The 25,071-nt window shown below is 36.6% G+C and overlaps 1 protein-coding gene across 6 annotated transcripts in view; it reads right to left on the bottom strand.

The window, feature by feature from the left end:
* Nucleotides 1-25,071, bottom strand: part of VEZT (vezatin, adherens junctions transmembrane protein) — a gene marked incomplete at its 3' end in the record, with an annotated part of 74,492 nt that overhangs the window by 20,113 nt on the left and 29,308 nt on the right. For 3 of the 6 annotated variants that reach the window (XM_082634679.1, XM_082634682.1, XM_082634681.1), the window contains exons 2-7: nt 18,661-18,795; nt 14,805-14,891; nt 9,669-9,844; nt 6,962-7,237; nt 4,095-4,244; nt 363-510 (exon numbers count right to left, since the gene is read on the bottom strand). In XM_082634679.1, coding sequence (XP_082490805.1) covers nt 363-510; nt 4,095-4,244; nt 6,962-7,237; nt 9,669-9,844; nt 14,805-14,891; nt 18,661-18,795 — 972 coding nt within the window. Of the gene's footprint in view, nt 1-362; nt 511-4,094; nt 4,245-6,961; nt 7,238-9,668; nt 9,845-13,380; nt 13,495-14,804; nt 14,892-18,660; nt 18,796-25,071 lie in introns of all 6 variants that reach the window. The other 3 variants (XM_082634683.1, XM_082634680.1, XM_082634684.1) reach the window with 3 other exon arrangements.

Raw genomic sequence — 25,071 nt, 5'->3', positions numbered from 1 at the left:
TAAAGTATTTCAATATCAGAACATAAGGGTCTCCTCTCTTCATTCATTGATACATTTATTTATGGCTGCACTGCGCAGAATGTGGTATCTTGGTTCCCTGACTGGGGATGGAACCTGTGCCCCCTGCAGTGGAAGCGCAGAGTCCTAACCACTGGACCGCCAGGGAATTCCCACTCTTCATCCAGTCTTCACAGTGCTGTCCCTCTTTAAAGGCAGTTTCAAAAACATCAGTAAGGCTATTATGGTAATGGTATCCAGCAAACAACAAAAGAAACAGGTGCATCATTTATGTTCAGAAAGCGCAGGCACAATCCAAATGCATCTATCTTTTCTTTGGCCCTTCCCATCCATGAATGGATTACCTTCAATGCAGGCAGGCTAAAGCCATCTGTAAGGTTATGTGCTTCCTCTTCTGAAATCTGCTCTTCACTAAGTCCAAGGCCCAGCTCCTTAAAAGGCACCACACAGATGTAGTTGGTTACATTGTCACTCTCAGAGTTCAGGGGGTAGGTTAAATTAGGTTAAGGCAATCAACAAAGCCTTTTCATTAAAGCATAAAGAGTACAATAAAACTGTCCAAAATTACCTTTACTTATCTTTGTTCTGAACTTTGAGGAGATTTACATCAGTTTTTTAAAAAAGAGACTAATCTTAAAATCTAATACATTAATATACCTCAAATCTTACAGGATACTTGAGAATAAAATGTCTTTATAGCTGGACAATTAAAAGTTCAACTCTTCACAAGCGCTAAAGTGCTAATTTAGTTATTTTTCGCATCTACCTTTTGAAACTGTATTATGTACTTTATTGTATCATGGCTCAGGCCCTCACCACCCTACAGCAAATACTTCCTCTTTTCCTCCAAGTCTGCACACTGCAGGACATCATTACCTGACCGCTACCTGAAAACATAAACTACTGATGTAAGTAACACTAAGCCTGTTCCATCTAGGTTGTTGACAGAGACTGCTGCTGTTTCTGCCTTCCTCTTCCTCGTGCGCATCTATCAACATTACTATGTGATTTCCTCCTCTTTCACTGTTTTTGTAAAGAATTACATCCATACAATTCTTGATATCTGAACTCTTCATGCATTTATAACATATCCCTATTTTGTCATATTATAATAATCTTTTGATATAGTACTAGGCGGAATCTATAAATATTCTATTTGTGAGATTGGTTTTTATTTGGAACTGAGATGATAGTATCTGCATAAATAAAATGATGTACTGTAGCTTTCTAACCTTTTCTATGGTCTGAAATAGTTTTTTTTTTTAAACTACAAAACCATCTGGGCCAGGTAGTCAAACATTTTTTCATTCACTTAGTTTTTGAATAAGTTATATATTCACAGGATTAAAAATTTATAAGGTATTAAGGGGTATAATAAAAACTGCTTCCTACCTCTATCCCTTAGCCACCTAGTTCACCTACCCAAAGGCAAAGGCAATCACTGTTACTAGTATCTGGTGTATACTTCAAGATATCTTATGTTTATGTACATGCATAAAAGGAAATCCAAATATAAATGTGTGTGTATGTGGGGATATATATATGTGTATATACACATGCACACACACTCTTATTTATCCCCTCATATATACAATCCCTTCTACGTACAAATGGAAGGGTAGTATAAATACTGCTCTGTGCACTTCGTTTTTTTTTTCCATTTAACAACATAATTTGGAGATCATTCCACAATAGTGCATCAAGACCTTTTATCACTTTTTTACAGCTGCACATTTTCCATTGTTTACATATATAACCAGGTGCTTTCTTTTTTTTAATGGAGTTCTTTTTATTAATCTCCAGTTTCTGAATTCTTCCTAGGTCAGTTTTAGAGATTTGTGTTTTGATATGAAATGATTCATTTCTCCCTACAGTTTCAAAGTTGTGGCCACAAAGTTACAGATACTATCCCCTTAAAATAATTTTAATTTCTTGCTCTGTTCTCATTACTAATCTTGTATATTTCTATTCTTTTTACTTTGATCAGGCACACGAGGGTTTATATAACTTACTGGTCTTTCCAAAGAAATAGTTGGTGGATACTTTTTTAATTCCTTAAGGTTTCTTATATGGAGAATATGATCCGGCCCCTGCCTACCTCTGAATCTCATCTCATACTCGGACTCCCAACTTACTGTGCTGCAGTCTTCGAGTATGATGGTCCTTTTTCTATACTCCAATCATACTAAATTCACTCCTGCCACAAGATCTTTATACTCGCTGGTCCATCTGACTGGAACTCCATCTCAAATCTAAGTTTAAATTGCAGGCCTTCCCCTATCATCCAATCAAAAACAGCAACCCACCAATCACTCGCTATCCTATTCCCCTGGGGTTTTTCCCCTTTATAGCAAATATCTGAAAATATTCTGTTCAGTTTTTATTAATTATATCATTCACTAGAAGGCAAACTCCATAAGAACAAGGATCTTGTCTATCTTGTTCACTGCTAGGTTCCCAGTATCTAGATAAGTGACTGGCCCAGGGAATTCATACCATCTGCAATCTTTGTTAGGGCCCTCTCAGCCCACCTCACTCCCAATCCCTCACTAATCTATAGGCTCCCCGAGGCAGGGACCATGTCTATTATGTGGACCACTGTATATCTAGTGACTAGCAAACTGCTTGGCATAATATTCACTGAATGAATAACTACTTGCAGTTAACATCCCACACTGTCATATATCTATTTCCTTCTATATCTTTTCTTCCTTCTACTTGCAATGCACACTTTTATCCTCAAGGTCAACTCCTACTCATTCCTTGAGGGTCAACTCAGGTGTCGCTTCCCTGAAAGCCTTCTGTGTCTTCACAGAAGTCACAGGTCAAGTACATTGTCCTGCTATGCTGGAAGGCACCCTGGGCACTTACACTGTATTATGAATATCTACTGACTACACTCAAAAGTCTTTAAAAGTAGGTAGTACAGGTTTTTGTTCTGTCTTCCTAGCACATCGCAGGCAGGTATTTAGGCAGTAAACAAACTGAATAGACAAGTTCTTGACTAAAATGAAAGTGCTTTCTCCCAATTTCCAAAGAGGTAATACAGTACAATATGTGTATGTATGTATGTGTGTGTGTGTATCTAGATATAGTAAATCTATACTTATATAGAAAAGGTTTAAAGTCCTAAGTCCTACAGTCAAGACACAATTTCACCTCTTACTAACTGTGTGACACTGGGTAAATCCCATATAGAGATTTTATTCAGTTTTCGCATAAAGTGGAGATAAGAAAATCTAGATGGAAAGGTTTGTATAAGGATATAATGATAGAACATAAAGCACTCTGTTAACTTTTAAGCATTATATTTATCAGTGTTACAGTACTCAGCATACTGAAGGTACAACAAAGTAGTTTTTGCATCCCATTTACTCATAACTTACCTAACTACATTTTAACTAAAATAAAGATCTTATACACTTTTACTTTCTAACAGACCTAATTTCCTGATTTAGTAAATTTAAGAGACAGACTTATTGTCATGCAGTCTTTAAGTGCTTATTATATACCAGACACTGCCTAAGCACTTGATATGCACCAATTCATTTGGTCTAACAAAAGCAGTCAGGAAGATTTTGTTATTATTGTCAGTTTACCAATAAATAAAGCAAGGTATAGAGAGTGAAGAGACTTGCTTACGGTCACCTACACAGTAACTGATTCAGCCAAAATTTAGACAGCCAATCTGACCCTAGAGCCTCTGTTTTTTGAAAGGGGAAGGATTTCCTGTTGCCAGTTTATTTCCACGTCATGACGCAAATTTGTCACGTTCAGTAATTTGAAAAAATGTCTGACCTAGAGAAGCCAGGTTCTTTTGACTTTATTCTTTGGACCAGTGAAGGGAGGGACTTCAAATGTTTTCCTTGTTAAAAATGAGCCACATAAGAGCAGAAGAACTTTCTTCCTGTCTATTATTGTCATTCCCCTAGTTTTAAAATAGAAGTGATGATGGAAATCAGCTTCAAAATAGGCAATTTAAGTTTACAGTTAACTTTTATAGGATGCAGCTATGATATCTATATTCAGGACTCTGGAAACATTGCTTATTCTTACACACAGACAGAAAAGGATATTTTTTCAGCATGTATAGGGTAGCTAGCCTTGCTGCTTGAAAGTTGGCTCTTACAGTTCTGTAGACAGCTTTCCGAAGACCGATGAGATGCTGACTGGGATGCTGTCCAGCTTTATTAAATGGGCAAGCAGCACTGACCCTGTCAAGCAAACTTGAAAAGTAAAATGTGATACAACTGTACAGGTGTCCTAAAGTTTTTGTTTTCTAAATCCACAATTCTATTAAACTTAGGAAAAAAAATTCCTTTTTCATGATTTTCATTAGAAAATGCTTATAAATATCCCAACTCAGGTCTCATAAATAGATATTTCCCTGACACATATATAGCCACCAGAAAAAAGACAAATGAAAAATTAAAATCTCAAAGAATAAAGGCTCCCTCTGATATGGGGAAACAACAAATTTTAATTGAAATATAGTAGAACTGTAGGAATATTTATATAAGAAACTGTAACTTTTTGATATAGACACTCTATCTGCCAGAATATACTAAAGTGGTACTACTTTACATTTAGTTTTCAAAACCTATGTCTACAGTAAGTCTGAAAGCCTTAATTATAAACACTTTCACATTCTTAATATGCATTTACATATGTTCATCAATCGTATTTTTGGTCATTTGTACAGAACAATCAAATACTGTATAGAAATACATTCTGTACATTCATAAAAGTAGGGTAAAATGACTTACCCACCTGCAGCCACTGGCACTTACCTACTCAAAATGAAGTAGGGGACGCAGAAAGATAACAGGACCAGTGGCCAACAGGGGAATGCAAGTAGAAAGGCAAAGTAAGGGTTACTACGTAGTAGCATAGCTACTCTCAAAACTGTTCAAGAGGAGGCACATTTCATAAGCACTTTTCCAAAGATAAATGGGGAGTACCTATTTGCAACAACACCATGTAATGTATTATGCTTTTATAAATAAAACTATGAGTGATTTCATATTACATAGTTTTCCAGACAATAAGTTTTTCACCTAACTAGTAACCTCTCCTAATAGTAAAACAAAGTATTTGGAATTTATAAATTTCTTACACTATAACCACAAATTTGTAAAATAAGACATCTAACTCAAAACTTAAAAAAATGTTAAACCAAACTAAACATATTCAGGCATTAAAAATCTATAAAAAACAGGACAATGACGGATAGGCTTATTTTAAAATAAAGAAATGAGGCAAAGAAGGGTTAAATTATTTGCTAGAGAGGAAAAGCTGAGGCAGAATAAAACAGCACTAATATTTTCAATATATGGACACTATCGTTTGTGTTCCATTTTACTAACTCAGTCTTAAAAATGAAAATATTTCTAAAAAATTATGATTCAAAATTTATTATTCCTCATAATTTTTTCAATCCATTTTCCAGTGAGATGGAGACAAGTGAAGTACAATTGTTCCAAAAATTTTTCTGTCTGTCTGCATTTGAACAGATAGAAGTCATAATCCAGAGGGAAATCATGCCTAACGGGCCCATTTTAGCTCTTCATGCCAATTCTATACATATGGGTAAAAGTGGGACAATGACAAAAGGCACAGAATCATCTATACAGGCCTAAGCATTAATTGGACACAGAGCCACTTTGCTTAACCTGTCAGTCCTCTTGTGCAAGTCCAGAATGAAAAGGAGCTATAGTACTTACTTAGTATGATTTTTAACTTTTAAAATTTGACACTCAGTATTTGCTATGCTCTATCAACAAGAAGTGGACTTTAACTACAATGGAAAGACCAAAATTAACAGACACTAAGGACTGTTACATTTTGAATTAAGCAGAAAGAGAAATTATAAAATCTCTCTCATGTCTCTGGAGTTTAAAACAGTGTTCCAGAACACAACAGAGTGAAAAATGAGAGGATTACTGGAGATTCTTCTACTTTCCTGTTTCATGATATTCCAAATACAGCTTTTATGTCAAGATTGTTTAGGTACTACTCTAGAGTGAGCAGAGTGGAGGGTGCAATGACTACCCAAGGTTCTTCTGCCCGCCTCTTTTCATGACTTTCCAGATACAACTAATTAAGAGCAACAATTATTCTCTGCCATATACTTACTTTCTCCCACCTATAGGTTGCAGACGTTATATGAGTTATATAAATTATTAAATATACTATACTACAACTGTCATCTGTAAGTGCTTAGCTGGCAGCCTAGTGTACGGGAAATAAGCTTTAGAGGCAGATGGAATGAACTTGAACATTTGCTCTACCGCTTATAATTGTATGCCTTTAGTTGTATGCAAAATTGTCTGGCATAGAATATGGAACATAATTGGTGTTTTCCCTTTAATAATAGAATAAATAGCCTATCCATCCGGTAGCTTAATACACTTACAGCTAGACTGTGGAATATTTAATTTCCCATATTAAATATCAGTGAGAGTATCTGAGAGTATCAGTGCCAAAATATCTACTAATATTAACCTAAAGAATATTATTAATACATGGCAAGAGTTTTCAAAATGAATTCTTGTCAGATACACCTACCATGTAAACTGAGTAAAGAGAGCATCTGATGGTGAGTAAAGAGAACAAATATTTATTGGGTAACTACTGCATGCGAGGATCAAGGCTCTCTCTATATATTATCTTATGTAATCACGTAGTAACACACAGAAATAATCATGATTCTCAAAGCACTTTGGTTTCTCAAAGTAGAAAAAAGAATCATACCACTTATTAAATCTAATATATAATGTATTTATTCTTTCACTTAGCAGTTAACAGACTTTAATAAGTGCTAAAGAGAAACCTAGTTTTTTCTGTAAATGCAAAACAAAAATGAAAATAGGTAATAAACATTCTAATTTAACTATGTAGTAGAAAAGAATTATTTAAAAAATAAAATGAAAAATGAACTCACAGTGTAAATCCTCTGGAAATGACTTCAGTTTCTTGAATGAGACGTAAAGCTTTTCTCACGAGGTTAGTAAAACCTCGGCTATTTGTTGCTATATCTTCCAAATGGACATTGTATTTTTTTAGGGTTATTTGTAGTTTTGCTGTCCTCCATAATCTCAAAGCTCTTATGATCAGATAAACAAATAGAATCACTCCCCATAGCAGCCAGGAAGATACAATCCACCAAGTGGGAAGCATAATGAGCAAACTAATGAAGGCAAATAGCACTGAGACATCCCTAGAATAGAAAAGCCAAAAAAATGATATCCATCAGTCCAGAGAAAGATGAGTTACTTTAGTTAGCAATTCAGGTTTCCTAAAATAGATAAAACGCTAGCTTCTTTATAAAGTATGACTTTATAAAATATGACATTTAAAAAGTAATATGAAACAGTTAAAAAATATCTAGCACCACTGTCTAGTTGCTAGACACCCACTGTCTAGAGCTAATCAGTTTAGGTAAAGGACATAAATAGGTATCTTCTGAAAAAACCTTTTTTTTTTTTTAAAGATATGTGTTCTTTAACCTAAAAACAAATTACAGATTTTAAAATCTGACTTTACAAATATAAAATTTAAAAAAACTTTAATTTTTACTAATTTTTAATACTAAAAACCTTTAATATTTCGAGATATCATGAGGTCTTTTCCCCTAAAATTAGACTTTAATTATCTGTGCAAAAACATATAATACCTCAAGAAAATATAAGCATTTTTCCAATTAGAAATAATATATACTTCATGAGTAATTGCTTTGAATAAAGTCATCTTATTTTATTTTATTTATTTATTTTTTGCGGTATGTGGGCCTCGCACTGTTGTGGCCTCTCCCGTTGCAGAGCACAGGCTCCGGACACACAGGCTCAGCGGCCATGGCTCACGGGCCCAGCCGCTCCGCGGCATGTGGGATCTTCCTGGACCAGGGCACAAACCCGTGTCCCCTGCATTGGCAGGCGGACTCTCAACCACTGTGCCACCAGGGAAGCCCCATCTTATTTTATTTTATCATTAATTTTATTTTTTATTTTATCATTAATTTTAAATAACCATCACCACAATTCTGGAATATACATATTTACTGCAGACCGTAATATGGACAAGCTTTATATTTTTAAACTGCTTTAACTGAAGTCAAAATATGTATGAAATTTTTTAAATTTAGGTCAATTACAAATCTACAGACTAACATACATCATTCAAGCAATGAAGGCTTAGATGAAAATGTGAAAATAAAAGAAAGAGGTAAATATAGGGGAGCTGTATCTGAGGATATCCGAAAAACAACATCAACACTACTTGAAGACAGTTATATAGTCAAACTATAAAGAAAATGTAAGAATGCTTCTTAATAAATATTTGCCTGCCCTAATTTCCCTTGGAATCCTTTACTGTTAGACAATATTGGTAATATCATAAAGCAAAATCTCATCATATACTTTTATGTATTTATAGCAAAGTCTATAACGTATTTATAGGGCTCAGAATTGCTTAATGACATTTGAGGTCAAAGAAAACTTGAATATAAAGTTATAAAATTCTTAAAACCTATGCTTCCTTCTAGCAGCTCCTTAAGTTCTTATATTTTTAAAGGATAACATGCTTTACTTCATCATGATATCTGAGTGACTACATATTTGGAAAACACCATACTTTGCTATCTATTACAATATGAAGCATTTGTCAATGTGACAGGAAAGACAGATAAATTCAGAACACTGCGGCCAATGAGTGTAACTGCCCATATGGCTTGAACAGTTCGAGCAATAATTTAGTTCATTTAATAAACTCATACTTTAATAGGAAGAGGCTATTAACAGTTCTGTATATATAATCCCTTTTTACTATACATATATATTTCTTTTTAACAGATTATGGCCTGAAACTTCTGCATTAGACCCAAATACTTTAAGTGGTTGACAAGTTTTAGGATAGTTTGAATTGTCTATTGTCTATGATCTCTTCTCACCCAACAAAGCAGGATTCAACTGTTTACCTCCATGCCCCATGTCCTATCCTTGGTGTCTCTACAATGTAATTATTACATAATCTATTAATGGTAAAGAAACATACAGCACTGGCTAGGCCTTCATGCGCACATGTGTATAGGTATATGGGTAAGAGAGATTTTTTTTTGGGCATATGTTATACCTGCTTATTGGGTTGTTAAACACAGCACTAACTATACTGAGTTGAAAGTATATAATAATCAAACTGGATATTTTTTCCACCTTCACTTGAAATAGTATTTACTTTAGAAAGGGACTTTTTTTGTTTGTTTGTTTTGTTTTGTTTTTTTTTGTTTGTTTGTTTTTTTTGCTGTATGCGGGCCTCTCACTGTTGTGGCCTCTCCCGTTGCGGAGCACAGGCTCCGGATGCGCAGGCCCAGCGGCCACGGCTCACGGGCCCAGCCGCTCCGCGGCATATGGGATCCTCCCAGACCGGGGCACGAACCCGTATCCCCTGCATCGGCAGGCGGACTCTCAACCACTGCGCCACCAGGGAGGCCCTACTTTTTTTTTTTTTTTTTTTTTTTTTAACCTCTGGCATATCATTACATTAATTAAAATGCTAAAATGTTTATAATGCCTTTATAATGGAGAGCGTGATGATGGATTTCCTCTGGTAATACTCTGTATGTAAGCAACGGATAGATGTTTTCTGGACAGTACCAAATATTAGGGGTCGCCAGGGAGCAAAGTGTTGGAAGGTGTCCATTTTCCTGTTGTTGAGGTTGCCCTGCAGACAGGACACTGGGATCAAGTAGCTCAATCAGTTCCACATCCTCTTGTAACAGGACTTCCTGTTGCAGGATGGTATGTAATGAGTCGAGTCGGAATCCAATATCCTTGACATTAAAAGACCGGAAGAGAGGTATTAATACATGCATAATTTTGTATTAAATATTAAGCTCCTACCCTGCTAATAAAATTAGAGGTGTTTATTTTCAGTACAGACTCCAAGAAGAAGAAACAATAGTCAATCTATTTTCAGTATGATGGAGAGGGTTTTATTTTCATTATAAATGTGAAACAATAAAGACTGAGGTAGACATTATGGAACCACATGTGAGTGAAATATATATTTTTAATAAACAGATGTGAAGTAATTACAGATTAATAAACCTGTTGAGTTAAGCCTAATTAATTAAATTGTTGGAAAACAACATGGAAAATAAAATCCTGTAACAGAAGATGCTGTCCCTGGATACTGTAACAATATAGCCAATATCTAAGAATTACATCAGCAGGATCAAGGCTTTCTAAAAATGGACATTTAGAATGTATTAAAAATACATCATTAAGGAATATAATACAAAATGACAAAACCATGTGCATAGCACTTTATAGTTTACAAAATGCTTTCACATATAGCAGCTTATTTATTCCTCCCTCTTTTCCTTCTACCCACCTATCAAGGAATACATACCAGGCAACGTGCTTGACATCAAAAGCATAAAAAAATGAACAAGACATACAAGACTTTACTCTTAGAGAGTTCATAGTCTAACGCAGAGGACTGAAAAGTAAGTGCAAAGAAGTGTGATGAGGTATAACTAGGTTATTATCAAAATGGCAGAGAAGGAACAAAACCTGCAACAAAGAGAAAGTAAAAGAGGTGATGCCTAAACTGAATCTTAAAGGATGAACCAGATGAAAGAGTTGGAAGAATGGGATGAGACAGAATGAAAGCACGTCTCTTCTAGTTTGGGGACCTGCAAGTCACCAGTATTAGTTTTTGCAGAGTGTACCTGGTGGAGGGGTGAGAGATGAAGTAGCAGTGTTAGAGCGATCCTCACGGTAAGCCTGTGATGTACATTGTCATCCTCCTGTCCACTCTACGGAGGAGAAAACTGAAGCTCCAAGAGATTAAGTAACTTTCCAGGATTATGATTTCAAACCCTAAGTCTTTGGTAGTTGATTCTTCTTCCCTGACTATGGTCTTCTCTACCCGAAAATTTAGTTTTATTTTGTATTAAACTTAGGAACAGGGAGATACTATTGTATGATAAAAATAAAGAGAACTTCTAATGGACAAGACCCTTAGCAATTAAAGTAAAACCAGTTAGGTCTAGGGTTTGAGGGCAGTGGCTTTGCTCTTCTTCATCATTCCCACACCACAGATTCTAGCCCTAGCTAACCATGAGGACTTAACCAGGGATCTATACACTACAGATCCATACACTATGCAGTGATCCATACACTAAGAGCACATATCCTCTTGGTCATGGGCTATCCATCACTTTTAGAGAAGGAGAAGAATATTTTTAATATTAGGCCTATTTGGATATATTTCTTTTAATTATCTAAAGAAAAAAACCTCAGTGGAATGCTGATCTTCCTTTTAGCCTCTAAGGCTTTTTTACCATCTACTGACACCCCCTGCACACACCCCTGCAGCACTTTCATATTTGAACTACCGCCTCCTCTCTCTTACAGTCCTAACATCAGGAACTACTTAGTTTTTCGACATTCCACCCCACTGTCATAGAGAGAGAACAGCACAACTCACTGTATATTACTGTTGGGGGTGGAGAGGGGGAAGTGGGCTGCAGGGGAGCGACAGCAGGTGGGCAGTGGAAGGCAGGAGGGCAGGGGGTGGAGCACGGTAGCTTTGCCAGTAATCCTTAAAATAAACCTTCACATATTGGCCTTATAATTTGGTTTGGATTCCCCAATCAGACATGACCATATTCAAATACGAGTACTAAAAATAAAACTTTTGCTACAGAAACTTGAAATCAGGCCTTTTATGAGACCTCTAAGTAACTGTGTAGGGGTAAGTTTAAAGAAGCCTAATTAAATGAAGGCTAAGGCTGACGGAGATGGGGAGGCTGTTAATGCAGATTGGGAACTCTTCCTCTCACAGACCCTCTTACGGGCATGCCGCTTAATCAGGAACTCACCTTCTTCAACGCCACTCCTTGGCATCAGACCTGTTGCAGAACTGGGATAAGGCCTCCCCCAAACCAGTGTGATTCGAGGCAGTATTAATAGTATGGGTGCTCTGTGCTGGGGGGAGGTGTGCTACGTGAACTTTGGCTCGCCCTCAACAAGTATCAAGACTTAGTGCCTGGGTGTATATTTTGGTCCCACAACTTAAGCAAGTTAATAACCTTTCTGTTCCAGTTTCCTCATCTGCAAAGTGAGGATAATAACAGTACCCACTTCACAGGGTTGTTGCAAGGATTAAATAAGTATGTAGTTATAAACTACTAAGAATATCTGGCACGCGGTAAGCGCTTTGTAAGCGTTAGCAGTTAGTGTTGTTAGTACATATGGAATAATTAAAAATACAATAAGGAAAGGCTCACAGGATATAAAAACTTACAGAACATAGCATAGATAATTATTACAAGGTGGTTGCACAAAATAAGAGGTCCAACAGACTGAAGTTTCTGGGAAAGGCCTTGAGGAAGAGCAAGTACCACTTAGTGGAAAGATTCCAATAATAGAAAAATGGAACAAATTTCACAGTATAATAGTACAAATATAGACATAGAGAATAGGCAAGGAATATAGGAAAAGGAAGGGTGCATTGGGCTGATGAAAATATTGGGGGATAAAGCTGGAAAGGTAGATTAGGGCCAAATTACGCAGACTCCTTCATGCCAGCCAAAGTGATGAATTGGACTTGATTTGATAGGTAGTAGGGATCTTTTTAGAATTTAAACAGAGAAATAGCATGAGAAGATAACTTAGGACGAATTCTACTTGGATGGAATGAAAAGACTATGAGAAGCACAGCTAAAGAATAAAGAGATTTCTATTTTGGCCCCTAGGGATGGAGAAGAGAACGTATTCATGTGTCAATATACTTCAATGATCTTACACACATTTTAATATATAGTGCTATTTAATAAAGCTGATGAGGATCAAGTGAAATAGTGTATGATAGCACTTTATAGGCTAAAAAGCACTTAAAAAGTGCCAATACCACTAACATCATACTTGCTATAAAGGAATTTTTTTTTAATCTTTAAGAAGAAAAGTACTACCTTAATGAAAATGAACAACGGTAAAATGTTCAGATATCATGGAGCAATTGCCAGTATCTTTATAAAAGGAAGAGACTGGTTCAATATCTGTATAGCTAACAAAATTTAAAATATTTCATAATCAAGGGGAAAAGTCAAGCAATCTCATGCCAGATGCTAACTGGGCCATTCCTTGTTCCATTACTAGTAAACTATTTCTCAGGAATGTACTTCCTACAATTCTGCATAATATAGGCACAAAAGGGATGCATTCAGAAGCTGGTACTTTACAGTGAAATATGACATGAAGCATGTGGCCAGTGATAAAGAACCAAGAATGAAAAGATCAGGACTATGCAGACTATGATTAAACCACAGAAAAATGTATATGGATCCATATACCTTACCACAGTCCTAGTATTACTGAAGAATGAGGATGGCTCCACCTGGCTAGAGATGATGTCTACGTAGATGACAAGACACTTCATTGACCTTTTCAACACACCTATGAAGATGAAACCCTGAAGAGAGAACTTGCCCATATAAGATGGCTAAAAAAGTAATTTTAGTCAGTCAAAACATAGTAATACTCAAGCTAGAAAGTTGGTACATTATAATGAAAAGAGCCTGGGATTTGAAACCAGGAGACCCGAGTTCAAATTCTGATTCACTTTCTAGCTGAACATTCTTGAACAATTCAATTAATAAGTATTCTTTTTTTTTTTTTTTTTTTTTTGCGGTACGCGGGCCTCTCTCTGTTGTGGCCTCTCCCGTTGTGGAGCACAGGCTCTGGACGCGCAGGCTCAGCGGCCATGGCTCACGGGCCCAGCTGCTCTGCAGCATGTGGGATCCTCCCGGACCGGGGCACGAACCCACGCCCCCTGCATCGGCAGGCGGACTCTCAACCACTGCGCCACCAGGGAAACCCTTAATAAGTATTCTTAACCAAACTGAAATGTCTGACCCTCAGGCTTCCAAGTGGTAAAACACACTAAACCTTATACAGCGTTTGGATTAACAAATCAAAATGTGAAAGCACTTTGTAAACATCCTTTGACAAATGATAGTTTACAAGAATGATCATTATCACCTTAAGGTCACAGGGCAGCAGAAGATTCTGAAATCTGCTTACTTGTGAGAGTCATAAGAATTTTAAAACTTTAATTTTTTTTAGCTATATTACCTAGACTTCATATTGTTAGGATGTACTCCCTCTTGGGGCTCAGAGATCAAGCTAGTCTTTGGGAAATTCTGTGATTTATCAGTCCCGGAAGACTAAATGTTATATATGAAGTTGTCAGAGAATGGTAGATTAATGATAAATAAATTAGGGAGGAACCACTCTTGATTTTGCCCAAACTTTGTAATCGTAGGCTGTGGAATAGAGACAGTCAAGTTCCTAATGAAAAGGGGGAGGGTCCCACTAATAGATCTATTCCATTCCTCACGGAGAGGAATACCTGTCAGTGGAGGAAGACGGCAGCAGGAAATGAGTAATCTAACAAATAGGGCTTCGATAATTACCAGAATATCCTATTCTCAGTGGCTAATAACCTCTTAGAAGACCTATGAAATAATACTAATGAGTCCAAGTGCAAAGATCCCCAGTTACTGAAGAACTTCCTTTCCTTTTTTTTTTTCCTTAGGTGATACAAACAAACTTTAACAGTTCATGAAGCAGACAGTCTCCTTTTGAAGAACAGCCCAGAATTTCTAATCAAAATCAATCACTGCCCAAATCAGTAGCAAAACAAATTCGGATTCATCAGTTTTCTCACTAATAAACCGGAGTCCTGAAAAGTGACAAAAAAGAAGTAAAGTGAACACTCACCAACTTGTGAAGTAAGTCGTCATTCTTCCTGCACTGAACCAAAATCCAGCTTTTGATGGTTTCAGCCACTTTTAACAGGATGCCTCGCTGAAGGAGATGAATGACATTGTAAAGGATTATTAAACCACACCTCAACAGCAGAAAAACTCCAAATAACTTAATTCTAATTGATCATAATTTTTATCAGAAAAAGGAAGAAAAAAAGTCATCTAGGTTATATTATATGCTTTGCCAGTGTGTTGCAGCCTCCTTATTAGATCCCCAATTTACTCACACATCAGAATCACCTGGAGGATTCAGTCAGAAACATACTCCTGGGCCCCCCAACTAAAGATTCAGATTCAGTGAGTTTGGAATGAGACCTGTAAACCTACATATCTTGGGTACACTATATACTACCTATGTCCACATGACGATGGTATTGGGTACGTATTTCAAAATGAAAACCGCGTACTCCAAGTTCTCAAATATTAAGAGCATTTCATTCTACAATACTAAGGCAGAAAGATATTTTAATCAATTAAAAAAAACTGTCTCATACTGAAATAAAAGTTATATTATTGAATCAATCAAAAATTCAATTTACCTTAATAGCCCATTTCCTGAGCAGGCCAGTAAATGGAGTTTACATTCATTGAGTGACTATTATATTCCAGGTACTGAAAAAGGGTCATGGGAACAAAGATGAATATACATAACTGCTGTTTTCAAGAACTTAGAAGAGACAGTACAAATAATTACAAACCAATGTAAAATCTGAAAAAGTGTGGGAAAAAGGAGGTCAAGAGGAGCTGACACTGGAGCTAAGCCCTAATAGATGAATAGGAATTTAATAACAATGGAGGGAGGAACACTCCAGGCAAGGGGAAAGGATGAATAAAGGAGAGAGCCATGGAAGTACATGCCATTGGGGATGGTGGCATAGTTTGGGACAGTTAAGACCCAAGGGAAGAATAATGAAGTTTAAAAGGTACACTGAGATAGGTTGTAAAAGACTGTGGTCTTAATAACAGTTTAGAATTTATCCTATAGACTGTGAGGAGTCACCAAAGGTTTTTATATAAGGAAGTGAAACAATAAAAATCAGCACTTTAGAAAAATAACTGGCAACAGTGCAGAGGCTGTACTATCGGGGAATGAGTGTTGCCAAGAAGCATGATTAGAAGGATATACAACAGCCCAGCTAAATAATGATAAAGGCTTGAACTAGCAAAAATGGTAATAAGTAAGGACTGGCTTTTAAGACAAAGATGTTGAGTCACTTAATGACCAAATCAATGTGGGAGTGATGGGAAATTGCAAGATAATTGAGAGGGTGGTAATTTGGGAATACAGAAAGAATATTTTGTTTCAGGAATGCTGAGAAAAAAAAAAGTTGTTTTAGACATGTTGAATCTGAGTTGCCTGGAGCACAGGCAAATGGAAATGTCTAACAAGTATCTGGAACTCAGTGAAAATGGAGAATAAACAAAAGTGGCCAATGAGGGTAAGAAAGCAGATGAGATAGCTCAGAGAAAACAGATCAAGCAAAGAGGACTGATGCTGAAACTTTGTGGGAGGAATGTTTAAGAATAATCACAGGAACAGAAACCAGAAAAATATACAGAGAATGAATATTCATGAAAAGAATACCAGTACAGACTACTCAATAAGTACTTTAACAAACACATTTTTAAAAAAAGTTTAAAAAGGGTGATTAATGCTAATGAGTGTTTCATCATGGACTCATATAGAAAATTTGCTTTCCAAAGAAAGTAACTGCTACTTCACAGCTTGAACAGAATTTGGGGGGCAATTCTAAAAATATATCCGCTAAGAAGGAATAACAAATCTTTCTAAAATTTAGCTGCTTCATATCTAGAAAAACTCCATTTTAGAAAGATATAGCTTGTACAGTTGAAATGTGTAACATGAAGACTAAATGAATTTTCTAGACATGTGGTAATTTTGAAAAACACCCTCTGGCTATGCTTTTTACTGTTCCTCTATTTCTAAGAGGATGAAATTTTAAACTCTCATTTATTTATAAATTAATAACAACATTTCTATATGTAAAAATACCTGTCATAAATGAAAATTAAATACTTACAAAACCCAAGTTTACACACACACACTCACACACACAAGAGGTCAATGTCCATCTCCTGCCCCAGCACTATCCCTTGGCCCATTCTTTGTCTTTTGTTGCCAAGTAATCTCAAATTCAAATTTTAGTCTGTAAATAATCTTTTATTTTTATTATTTTAAAAAAAATATTTATTTATTTGGCCATGCCGGGTCTTAGTTGCGGCACTCAGGATCCCCACTGCGGCATGCAGGATCTTCAGTTGCGGCATGCGAACTCTTAGTTGCAGCATGTGATATCTAGTTCCCCGACCAGGGATTGAACCCCGGCCCCCTGCATTGGGAGCGCGAAGTCTTAGCCACTGGACCACCAGGGAAGTCCCAATAATCTTTTAGATATATCTTTAGGTCTTGCTTTCAAAACTTTTCCCAGGAACATTCATATTTGAAAGGAGCAAGGAGAAGAAAGGGTTTAAGTACAGAGGACTCTTGCTCCCCTAACTCCCACCTTGTGAGTGTTAGTGGAAAAAAAAACAACATTTCTCTGGTGTTTACTCTGCTGTTGCAATTGGGCCCAGCTTGGTTACCTCACATTTTAGAGTTTTTCTAAGAAGTACAGAAGGAAAGGTCTTTTCCTTTCTATCACACAGAGTAAATGACTAATTGAAAACTTTAAAATTCTCCTCCCAAAAGGAACTTGAATTATAATAAAACACTGATTAAACTAGAATGCTTGAGAAATGAGGTAATCTGGTTATATTTTTTCTGTTAAATTAGAATTCCTTTTGTTAAAACTGAAATATACTGGAATTTTTATTTTAATAAATACAGCTAATAGAACATGAATCAATCTAGTAAATATATTTTATAGAACATAATTATTGGTGGCTTCTTCTAGTATCTCAGCCTCACAATGATGTACATCAACTATGAAATATTCACTGTATAAAAGTATATGATACTGCAGATATAAAGGGCATCAGAAATTGAGGTAAATACACCCACTCCATCATATATCCTTGAAACTGTTTATTAAGTATTAATCTGCTTTCTTATAATTTGCATTCTCTTTAAAAAACTTTTTTTGTTTTGTCTGCACTTGCTATCCCACTATTTTTTTCTTTTTTTAAAAATTAGTTATCTATTTTGTACATATTAGTGTATATATGTCAATCCCAATCTCTCTCAAAGAAAAAAATTCTAGTTACTATAGGAATCCTATAGTTAGTTGGGTTCTCATTAAGGTTTTAGTTTATTTGTCTGGTTCCTTCCAGATAACTTCAATGTTTAAATATGTAATATATTTTTTTTTTTTTTTTTTTTTTGCGGTACACGGGCCTCTCACTGTTGTGGCCTCTCCCGTTGCGGAGCACAGGCTCCGGATGCGCAGGCCCAGCGGCCATGGCTCACGGGCCCAGCCGCTCCGCGGCATGTGGGATCCTCCCTGACCGGGGCACGAACCCGTATCCCCTGCATCGGCAGGCGGACTCTCAACCACTGCGCCACCAGGGAAGCCCTAAATATGTAATATATTTTAATCTTCAATCATATTAATTTTAATTCATTATACAAACTACCCATGAGATAGTCCAAAACAGCATGGATTCATGTTTACCTAAACAGACATGTACTACTGATGAAATAAAAATTAAAGTCTTACCAAGGGAGAACATGGAGGTGCCAACAAGGTGTTTTTTTGTTTTTGTTTTTTGTAAGGATAAGGGTAAAGGCAGTTTAAATAATCAGTAAAGAACAAAAGATTGAGTCAAAGAGAATGAGTATGCCTTCTTACTTTTGGCAGGGCTCTTGCAGGAGGCTTTTGTTGTCCCTCTGTCACTGTGCATTTTTCTGGTTTTGGTGACAGAGAAGAACATACTTCGAAGTCTGTGTGTCCCAGATCCTGTAAGTACTGGTAAAGCGGAGAATTCTGAAAGAGACATAAAGTAAATTTCAAGATCATTACTACAGTTGACCCTTTAACAATAAGGGTTTGAACTGTGGGGTTCCACTTTGATGAAGATTTCTAAAAATAAATACATATTATAGCACTACACAATGGAGGGTTGGTTGAAGCCCAGGAAGAGGAACTGAGAAAAGAGAGGGCTGATTGTGAAGTTATACGCGGGTGGGTGCCTCTAACTCCCCTATGTTTCAAAGGTCAACTGTATTTCAGAAGTTTTAGAGGCCAAATTCAACATTATGACAAGTATGCCCAAATTCTTTAAGGCTTCTTCTATAAAGAATTGAATTATCTGTCACAATGCCACGTACCATTAAAAAAAAAAATCAACAAACAATTCAACAGAGTAACCCAAAAAAGGAAAAACTAAATAAAACACAGACTTTTTTTTTTTTGAGTGAGTACCAGCAAGAAAAAATGAATTTAGGAATATAAGTAGATTTGTTAAGCAATTTCTTTGTCCAAATTTTTGTAGTATTAGAATAGATTGCTTCATAATAGCTAATCCTGGCTAAAGATAGCTCCGAAAAGGACCTACAGTGAAAAAGTTATTACTTGAAGCCAAGAAGAATTAATCAATGATCATACTATATCAATTATAAATTTATCATACCATCATATTGATTAATTCATTCAAGCACAAATGAGTATTACGTATCATATGCCAGCACTGTAAACAAACTTAAAACTCCAAGAAAGTTACCTAAAATATGCCTACATAAAGCATATAGCAAATAAGACAGGTAGGTTTGTGCAGGTTAAGAACACAAACTCTGGAGCCAGACTGCGGATTCAAATCCCAATTCTGCCTCTTACTAGCTTGGTAACCCATGGCAAATTATAATCCTTCTCTGCTTGGGCTGTCTCATCTAAAAACAGGAATAATAATTAACACCTAACTCACAGGGTTCTTACGAGGACTAAATAAATATAAAGCATTTAGAACAGTCCTTGGCACATGGTAAGCATTCAATTTATACCTCAACTTTATATAAGCTATGTGGAAAGAGCACAGGTTTTGGAACAGACCAAAAAAAAAAAAAAAAGAACATTGAACAGAAACATCATCATCGCTATTGAATGAAAATCCATGGGACAACTCTTTCTAGGTAAGTGGCAAGCTTTAATTTTAACTTTTAGTCTTCTCTAAAACACAAAGTTGGTAAATGTTTAAAATAAACCTTGGTTCCAGTCAACAAGATTTTTAATACTTAAAAAAGACATTATGTCAGATATTAGAGATACAATAACAACCACCACCAAAACAGCCACTCAGATGACAGTGCTATGTGGCAAAACCTCAACTAAGCATTTTACATGCGTCGTCTCAGTTAAGGTTTACAACAAACTAAATTACCATCATCATTACTACTGTTATTCCCATTTCATAGATGAGGAAAGATTCACTAAGCTAGAGAAAGCAGGATAGGTCTGACTCCAAAGCCAGTGCTCTGAAATACTGTACTATATTACCTAAAATTACAAATAGTCCCTCCTGTGTTTAGAGATGAAGACACCAAAGAAGCTTACTTATAGTTTAGTTACAGAGACACGAAGCAAATTAATAATTACAGGAATGTATTGGTTGCTATGGAAACAGAGGAGAGGTAGCTAAATTAGACCAACGCTTTTAGGGAATATATCTTTGAGTTTGGAAAAATGAGGAAGAGTGGGAATTTGCTGGACAGGTAGCAATTCACTGGCTATTAATTTGAGGGAACAGGAAGATGAGTCAGATGCCTTCCTTTTAAGCTATGTTTAATTTCTCTTTTGAGAAAAATATGCAAAAATTTTAAAAATAAGGAGGAAGAATTTACTGTCTTATCCCTGTTATCAGACTTTAAATCTCTGGTGGCACAAATGGTTAATCTTTTTATCACCCATAATGTATCTTCAAATATTGCCTTGAGTTACTCAATCTGTATTTTCAAACTGAACTGTGAACCGTTCCCACCCTGCCCTGCCCCCAGAGTGGCAAAAGAACAAGAACGCTAGCTCTTTGGGCTGACCTTTGGAAAAGTTTACATACTTTAGAAAAAAACCCAAAACTTGTTTTTAAGGCAGTAGAACCCTTTCTTCAAATGAACTCCCATGGGGAAGAACAATAAATAAGATGGATCAAAGTGGAGTTACTCTAATTCAAGGGTCATCAAACTTCTTCTGTAAAAGGCCAGATAGTAAATATTTTAGGCTTTGCAGGCCATATGGTCTCTGTTGCAACTCATCAAGTCCGTTGCAGTAGTGTGAAAGCAGCCACAGACAATATATAGACCAATGAATGTGGTTATGTTCCAGTAAAACCTTATTTATGGAAATACCAAACTTTATAATTTTCATGCATCACAAAATATCATTCTTTTGATATTTTCCCCAACCATTAAAAAAACGTAAAACACCATTCTTTGTTCACCAGCCACATAAAAAAGGCACAGAGGGAGTACAAATTGGCCCAACAGCCTTAGTTTGTTGACTCCCTACTCAATTAAGATCATGAGGTACACTCTTGCCTGCTAATTGTTCTCTGGGAGGAGGCCTGGGGGCTGGGGACGGGGCCAAACCTCTTTTTATTCAAACTGTAATGTCCTTCCTTACAGCACACTTAGCTGATGCTAAGTCAGCACTGACCACAATATCCCTTCCTTTTCCAGCTTATGTCACAGCTCACAAAATAACAAAATGGAGTATCTGTAACACAGATTTTTAAGAAGTGATTATACAGAAGAGATACAATGAATACTTTGTTCTCCCTTTTTGTTTGCACATTAAAAGCATACACACTCAGTTTGGATCACCATAGTCTGGAACACTTGCTATTTCATATTTCACAAAACAGCAGCATTAATTGTTTACCTTGTGTACTACTGATAATGCCCAACAGTGTCTTTTTTTTTTTTTTTAAATATATGTATTTATTTTTGGCTGTGTTGGGTCTTCGTTGCTGTGCGCGGATTTTCTCTAGTTGCAGCGAGCAGGGGCTACTCTTTGTTGTAATGCGTGGGCTTCTCATTGTGGCTTCTCTTGTTGCAGAGCACGGGCTCTAGGCGCACAGGTTTCAGTAGTTGTGGCACGTGGGCTCAGCAGTTGTGGCTCATGGGCTCTAGAGCACAGGCTCAGTAGTTGTGGCACACGGGCTTAGTTGCTCCGCAGCATGTGGGATCTTCCCAGACCAGGGTTTGAACCTGTGTCCCCTGCATTGGCAGGTGGATTCTTAACCAATGCGCCACCAGGGAAGCCCCAACAGTGTCTTTTGATACAGTAATTCTACCAGTAACTTATCCCGACTTTTCTTCAAACAAAACCTCTCAATAACTTTTTGGCTGGTTCATACTTCTGGTCAAAGGTGTGACATACATACCCATTTGTGCTACGCAACTATGAATGATGCCTTAGCAGTTCTGGTTTCTTCCTCATCTTTAGTGATAGAACTCATCACTTTCAGCCTAGAAAGCACCGTTTTACAGTTCTGGAAAATTCTGGCTTGCCAAGGCCATCATTGTACTTTGTTTCATGACTTTATGTAACTAAGTTTTTGGCAAAATTTCAGAGTAGACCACCTCTGGAGACAAGGGATGAAGGTACTGCAGGTCCAGTAAAATGTTAATTCCAATCATCATCGTATTTCATGTCTGCACTCTTCTCTTTTTGGCTGTTAATGCAAATCATATCACTTTCTAACACATATAAACTCAGACTATATGAACACTAAAGCTGCACTATGTTTATGATAGTATTCTGAGTTGTAGCATTTATTTTACTGTTTTATTTCTACTTTTACGATTCAATCACCTTTGAGCCAAAAGAAAATTTTAAATTTAACCAGTGATGGAACTTCCCTGGTGGTGCAGTGGTTAAGAGGGGATGCAGGTTTGAGCCCTGGTCTGGGAAGATCCCACATGCCACAGAGCAACTAAGGCCGTGCGCCACAACGACTGAGCCTGTGTGCCACAACTACTGAAGCCCGCGTGCACCTAGAGCCCGTGCTCCGCAACAAAGAGAAGCCACTGCAATGAGAAGCCTGCACACCGCAACGAAGAGTAGCCCCCGCTCGCCGCAACTAGAGAAAGCCCGCGCGCAGCAACAAAGACCCAACGCAGCCCAAAATTAATTTAAAAAATTTAACCAATGATAACACACAAATGAAAAACAAACATCCTTTGGTCAACAAACTGAACATTAGCCAAGAAGAACTGACAAGGACAGACCTTGTAGCACGAGCAATGTTTAAGAATGCAAAGGGGTTTTTAGTAAAGTTATGATTGTATATTAATATAAAAAATGTCTGGCAGATAAAATTACCTTTTGCACTGAAACTGACAAATAACCTGTGCACTATTTGAAAGATCTCAGATAACCAAACCGTGACCAGTGGTTCTCAAATTGTTTTGGTCTCAAGACCCCTTTATGGTCTTAAAAATTATTGAAGCTCCCAAAGAGCTTTTGTTTATGTGGCTGTCTAACAATATTTACCAGATTAGAAACTGAAACTAAAAAATTGAAACATTTATTAACTTACTTAAAATAACAATAAACCCATTATAAATTTATGTAAACAACATAATTTTAATGAAAAATTTTTTTCCACAATGAAAGACATGTATGAAGAGTGGACTGTTTTATATTTTTGCACATCTCTTGAAGTCTACCTTAACAGGAGGTAGCTGGATTCTTATATCTGCTTCTGTATTGAATCAGTTGTAATTTTTTATTTTGGATGAAGTATATAAAGAAAATCAGACCTTAAACAGATATGTAGTTGGAAATGGAGGAGTATTTTAAGTCTTTCCTGATAATTGTGCTACCAAAGAATAGCCATACCAAACTTGACAAGTGATAATTTTGAAAAGGTTAATTTTAACAGGCAATACGAAACCATACTGATTAGTTTTTCATACTCTGTACATGCATGACAGAATGAGAGAGAGGCAAATAACGTCTTTGTATAAAACCTGATCACCCAATATAAAATACTTTTTCTTTTACAGCAAGGTGAGGCTCCCTATTGTAACAGCCTTAACCACTATATTTGGAGGTTTGCAGCTATTAGGCTTAAAAACGAACACACAGAAATTTCTATGATTCATATAATGAGTATTATTATAGGTTGATCCAGCTTTAGAAAGGGACTGTGTGTGTGTGTGTGTGTGTGTGTGTGTGTGTGTGTGTGTGTGTGTGTGTGTGTGTGTGTAGAGGGTAAGGCAGAGTAGGTGGTGATAGGTAATTTTCTCTGTTATAACTTTTTCCTTGGTTCAAGCGAAACAGAACCACAAATGTTTCAGTTAAGTTGTTTTCTTGAAGAGAAATTATTAGCACTGGACTCAAACTGTAATTCTGTAGTATTGGAGAATGTTACTGCTGCCAAAAGAAATATGAGAAATCCCAGACACAGCATGGGGGAGCTTCTCCTCAGGAAATCCTTGTGGTTCACTATTCCTGTAAATTTTAGCTGACAGAAAACACACATCGTCGTAGCACCAGAAAGAATTTTGCTAAGTAAACAAATGCCAACAGTCCTTGGTCGTGCTGATTGTTCTGATGACTGAAATATATTTTTGTAAGAAAAATAAACAAAAATAGACAGGAAACCCCAATATTTCTGCTGAACAAGCACTGCAATAAAATGACTCTTTAAGTCCCAGACTACCTGCACTTCATGCTCCCCCCAAGATATCAGATCCCACACTAAAGGATATATAAAGTTTGAATGCATTTTAATGCATTGTTTATTTTCTGCATGATTTATGGTGCATTCTATAGAAGTGCCAGTACCATTATCGCTGGTTTGCAATTAGAAAGGAAGATTAACTAGTGCAGAAATGGAGGTGATGAGTGAAATGCTTTTATTATTAGGTTTGCTCTCCTAAACCGCTTTAAACCCTTACGGATAGAACAAGTTGTAACCTTTCAGGTTCTAGCCCAGAAAGGGAAGAGTAGGCCAAACCTGGCAGAATTAGACAACTCATAATAATAAATACTAATTAAATATCCTCCACGTAGCAGGTAATATGTAGGCACAGGGGAGAAAACAACACAGGTGAGGTCTTTGCTAAAAAAGTTTCATCCTATGACACTTCTGATAAAACCATGGTACACTCGGCTTTCAACAGTACCAAGGAAAATGCTGAGTAGTCTGATACTTTCCAACTAAGTTGCTAGTTTCAGGAAAACCCTCTCTTGGTCTTAGCTTCCTTAAGTACAAAATAAGAATGCTACGAAGTTCTTAAACTTTTCAGGTAGTAAAACAAA

The sequence above is a fragment of the Mesoplodon mirus genome, assembly GCF_964341445.2.
Source record: "Mesoplodon mirus genome assembly, chromosome: 11".
In the NCBI taxonomy this organism is placed as follows: Eukaryota; Metazoa; Chordata; class Mammalia; order Artiodactyla; family Ziphiidae; genus Mesoplodon; species Mesoplodon mirus.
This window is presented reverse-complemented; position numbering and strand designations above follow the sequence as displayed.